Here is a 5030-nt window from a genome sequence, read left to right on the forward strand (position 1 = left end):
CTGACTGGAAGCTGGGGGCCGGCACCTGCCTCCCCCCAGCCTCTGGCTCCCCAAAGGCCCGGTGTTGACCGAGCCACAGGCCACGGACGGGGGCCAGGGCTGGGGAGACCATGTTGCCAGAGGCCAGGGCACCCTCCCCCCGACGCCCTCTCGCATATGCAATGCCTAGCGTGGGACCCTGTAAATAGATGCTCTGCCAAGCCGAGACCCTTCCCCCATCAAAGCCCAAGGTTAGGGGTGCCCCTGTCCCCCCCCCCAGCTGCTGGCCGGTGTCCCCGTGCCCCTTTGCTCTGTGACGGACCCCGTCTTCTTGTCTTTTTTTTTTTTTTTAAAGGGAAGCTTTTTAAAAAAGCAACTTTCATCATTGTTTCTACAGGATACTATTCATCACCCCTTCCCCCCCCAGCCCGTCAGCCCCCCAAATGTCTCAGGACCCCCCTCCTGAGGGGGGGTGGCAGGGGAGCCCAGGGCCGGGTGGCCTCCCTCACACCCCGGTGTCATGGAGTTCGGAGGCCAAGCAGAGAGCTCGAGCGCCCAGGCCAGGGACCCCACCCCCCACCCCAGCCTGGCTGAGAGGTTCCCTGAGGGGACAGACCTCTCCCCTACCCGCGCCCCCCCACCATACACCCCCTCGCAATAAAACCAACTGAAAAATCACAGCTGTCGTCCTGGCCAGTGGGGGCGGCTGGACGGGGGGTGGGGGACAAGGCCTCTGGGACTCCGGCGGGGGCAAGGGCCGAATCCCCGCCGAGCACACTTTTAACAGACTTCCTCGGGAATTGCACTAAACCCCTGCCCCTAGCTCTGAGCTCCGCTTCTGATCACCCTGCCCCCCACTCCGCCTTAACCCCTGGCCCGCCCGCCCGTCCCAGGGGCCGCAGCGTCCGCATGGGCCCAGCGCCGGGACCCCGGCCCCTGACCCCGCGCAATCACATACTGTACATAGACGTGGATCGATTTTATTTTTATTCTTTAAATTAAGGTCGTGATCAAGTGTTGCCAAAGATACTGCTGAGTTCTCGCGTTTCAGGAAACAAACAAACAAAAAAAAATGTTTGAGGGGGAGCGTGCTGACTGGTCAGAAGGGACACAGCAAAACGTTTTTTTGTTTGGTTGTTTGGGGGTTTTTTTTGTGTTTTCTTTTTTTGGGGTGTTTTTTTTTTTTTTAACTGNTTATTTCCATCATCTTGGTGAAGTTGCGTGGATGTGCGTGTGTGCGTGTGTGCGAGAGTGAGGTCCGAGCCAGGGGCTCCGGGCAGGGTTGAGGGGGAGCTCCGGGGTGTGCTGCGGGGGGTGTGTGTGTGCCGGAGGGCTCCCACTCATACCCGCCCCCACCCCGGAGCAGTCACCTGGCCTGTGGGACCTGGGAGAGAGAGGCTAACACCCTTGCTACCGCTCCCTGCCTAGCCCCCCACCCCAACCCTGACCCTGCCTTTTGAGATTAAGGAGAAAAAAAAAAAAAAAAAGGCAAAAAAAAAAACTACAAAAAAAAAAACTCTTAAAACCCAGTGAATGTAAAGTTCCGGACCAGGCCCAGCCTGGCACGGGTGTGGGCCTGCGCCTAGCAGGGCTCCAGCAGGCCATACCAAAGTCGGCCCCCACTTGGGTGGCTTGCCCAGGAGACTCCATGTGGCCATCTCATCTTGTCACCGTTTGTACCTGGCTGTCCCTATGCTTCCTTCTGGGTTGGGGGGAGGGGCGGGTCTCAGGTGGGAGGGGAGGGTCCCCCAGCCCCTTCCAGGGCCTTCTGGGGAGTCTTTGCACTACTGAGACCCATCGACGGTGGCGGGAGCCAAGGGGGAGCAGCGTCGGACATGTCGCACGTGGTGGGGTCGAGGCTGGGGCTGGGGTGGCCCCCCCAGGACCGAGGCAGTCCAGGCAGCCGGGATTGTAGGAGGCAGACAGAGTGAAAGGAAAAGCAGGACAAAAAATTTAAAACCAACAACAAAAAAAAAAAGCAAAAATCCTATTTTTTGAGAAAGAAAGATATTTATATTTGCAATTTTATTTTAAAAAATTATTTAAGCTGAGGAAGCAGCCTTCCTGGTGGAGGGCGGCTGGCACAGGACGGGTCAGGGCCCGGGGGCTCGGGCGCCCCAGGAGCCATAACTTCAGAGTTCAGACTAGCTCGCGCTAAGTACATAGATTTAAAAAGGNGGTGAATGGGGTGGGGGGGCAGGGGCGGGGCCCAGGGGCACAGAGCACAGAGCAGACATTCCATAGACTGTATTTGAGAGTCTTTATAAAGTGTGGGAGATTTAAAAAAAATCAATTGATAAAAATGCACTTTTGGGGGAGGGGGGAGAAGCTTTAAAAGTAATAAAAACAAAAAGACAAAAGATGAAAAACGAGACAAAAAAAATCATTTTTCTTGTACATAAAAAAACCACTAAACGCAGCCTGTTACGACCGCTGCTGCCTCATTTGCCTGATTTTGACGTTCTTTGTGTTTTGTGTCGNCCCTTCCCTGAGGGTATGGCCTCACGCACCCACACCAGCAGGGGCCCCTGCGGTGACCTGGCCTCTGGGCTCTTGGGGCGGGTGGGTGTCTCCTGCATGGCAGGCCCAGGGTCAGGGTCCCCACCGAGGAGGCGACCCACAGCCGCGCCGGGAAGGGGGCCGGGGGTGGGCAGGGAGAAGTGGCTGGACGGGCAGTTCCAGGGTTTCCTGAGGGGCTGGCTGGGGAACCCCAAGTCTGTTAACCCCCCACCCAGTGCGGCCCCACGACACAGAGCTGGCTGCCCCCCAGGCACCCCCCAGGAGGAAGTGGGGCCAAGCCCACCCACGGATGAAGGACCCTGGACTGCAGCCCCCACGTCTGGGTTGGGGTTCCCAAACAGCCACTTTCAGGGCCCTGGAGAGAGCCCCCCCCTTCTGCTCCCCAGCTGGGGTCGGGCCAGCAGGGCCCAGGCTGTGCGGGGGGGGAGGCGTGGGTGACAGACGGGACCGAAGGGCCCTGGCCTGGGAGAGCACTGGAGGGGGCATGGGGGGGGGGACACAGGGCGACGGCTCCAGGGGTCACGTGGCTGCGCACGTGGAGCGGGAACCTAGGCCTCCAGCTCGGCTGAGCGAGCGCGGGGCCAGCAGGGGGCTGGGGCGGCCACCGGCCCCACGAGGGCCCGTCACACGTGCCCCAAGTCCACTGGGAGAGGCTTGTTTTTAATTGAAAGTGTTCACACAGGTCTCCCCGCTGAAACCAGAGGCTTTAGCACATTCCAGGAACTATGGAACCATCACCTCATCTAGCTCCAGAACGTTCTATGACCCCCAGAAGCCCCATCCCCCATTAGCAGTCACTGCCACATTCCCCCCCGAACCCCCTTCCTGTCCATGGAGGAGCCTGTTCTGGACGCATCACACACACGTGGCCTCTCGTGTCTGGTTCCCTCCCCTAGCGTCGTGTGTTCGGGGTCTGTCTGGGGGTGGCGGGTGTGGGCGCCTCGCTCCTGCTCGTGGCCAGATCCCGTGTCTGCGCGTGGAGTGCGCGTTTCCCTACCTGCTGGCCGCAGGTGGACGCTGGGCGTTTCCTCCTTTGAGCTGCAGTGCAGGTGCGTGTCCGAGTTCCCGTGACAGCCTGTCCCCTTTACCTCCAGGTGGGTGCCGAGGACGGGGCCGGCACGGCTGTCAGCTGGTCACTCGGTGTCTGGCCTCGGGAGGGCCTGCTGTCCCGTCTTCCCGAGCGGCTGCCCCACTCTCCACGCCCACGAGCCTCGCGGCTGCGGTCTGCATCTCCCCGGTGACCAGTGAGGAGGCCGAGCACCTTTCTACGAGCCTGCTGGCCACTTGCCCCCCAGGCCGGCAGGGACAGTTCTGGGGGCTGGCGGCTCCGGCTCGGCTCCTCCCCCAACCGACCACGCGGTCAGATGCCAGGCCCAGCAGGTCGAAGCGAAACCCTCCTCGCTGGACGAATGCCACGCCGTGGATCCCGAACATGATGCGGCGGAAGGGGGCGGTCGACGCAGAGGTTTTGTTCTTCGCTGCCCTCGCCCCCAGCCATCGCCCCAACACACAGAGAAGACGCCTCAGTGGCTTCACCTTGACCTTTTTTATTTGTGTTTTTTAAAAACAATTAAATTAGAATACAAATATTAGAAAACTGTGGCCCTCAGCGGCCGGTGCAGACGGAGGGGGCCGCGCTGCACAGCCGAGTTTATACAGTAAAACTGAATTTGCCCTCGGCCAGATTGATGTCCCTTTCTTCTTTAGACCTGAAATGATATTGCTTCCTGACTACAAGAGTTCTGTTTATACAAAGGAAATTATTCTGGGGCTGGGGCTGGGCAGCAAGGAAGAAAAGAAGCAAAGACAGAACAGGGCAGAGGCGGTGGGAGAACCACGCGTGGCCTCCAGGGGACCGGGACACCGGGCGGGAGGCCGGGCGTCCCCGGGGGCCCTTGGCCCGGCCCTGTTGGAAGACGAGAGTGAGGCTCCCGCGGGAGGCGGGCCCGGCGGGCCTCTNAGGGAAGTTAACCTGAATTGGAGTTACCGAGGTAGCTGGCTAGAAAACGGAGACCCCCCCACGCCACACGCCGCCGCACCCTGGGGCCCCCGCCTTCCACAGGGGGTCCTGGCCACATGCTGGGTCTTCAAAATACCAAGTTATTGCACTTTCAAAAAATACAACACATCTGTGTTTNCTTTTTTTTGTTTCGTTTTTCTTTTTTTGTACTTTTTTTTTTTGTCATTTTACTTCTTTTTAATCCTCCGATTGGAGAGTCCAGAGGTACAGGTGCCAGGAGCCAGGGAAAGGGGTGGAAAAACAAAATGAACGATATAAAGAAACCAAAACCACCCCTCCCTCTGCACCCCGAGGCCCGCCTGCGCCCCGTCCGCGAGGGTGAGCACCAGGGAAGTCGAGCGTCCGGCCGCCGGCGGCGGGGGCGGTCAGCAGGCCGACACCAGGCCCTTCTGGAAGGGACAGCGGCGCTTGGGCCGGGGCCCCTCCTCGTCCTCGTCCTCGTCCTCGTCCTCCTCCTCCTCCTCCGACGAGGACGAGCTGTCCAGCGTGAGGTCCACCACGTCGGCTCCCG

At 59.8% G+C, this 5030-nt stretch overlaps 2 protein-coding genes across 2 annotated transcripts in view; one reads left to right on the forward strand and one right to left on the reverse strand.

Annotated features, from left to right (window-relative positions):
• ZBTB7A (zinc finger and BTB domain containing 7A) overlaps window positions 1-3570 on the forward strand; it is a 22130-nt gene extending 18560 nt beyond the window's left edge. The window contains 2 exon segments of the mRNA XM_077751751.1: window positions 873-938; window positions 3510-3570. Of these exon segments, the coding sequence (XP_077607877.1) occupies window positions 873-938; window positions 3510-3570 (127 nt within the window).
• Window positions 3571-4669: 1099 nt separating this feature from the next.
• The window catches only part of PIAS4 (protein inhibitor of activated STAT 4), a 17351-nt gene continuing 16990 nt past the window's right edge, over window positions 4670-5030 (reverse strand). The window contains 1 exon segment of the mRNA XM_077746624.1: window positions 4670-5030. This exon segment is cut by the window's right edge and continues 17 nt beyond it. Within this exon segment, the coding sequence (XP_077602750.1) occupies window positions 4885-5030 (146 nt within the window). The 3' untranslated portion in view covers window positions 4670-4884.

This window comes from Crocuta crocuta, unplaced genomic scaffold (genome assembly GCF_008692635.1).
Source record: "Crocuta crocuta isolate KB4526 unplaced genomic scaffold, BGI_CrCroc_1.0 scaffold110, whole genome shotgun sequence".
Lineage (NCBI taxonomy): Eukaryota > Metazoa > Chordata > Mammalia > Carnivora > Hyaenidae > Crocuta > Crocuta crocuta.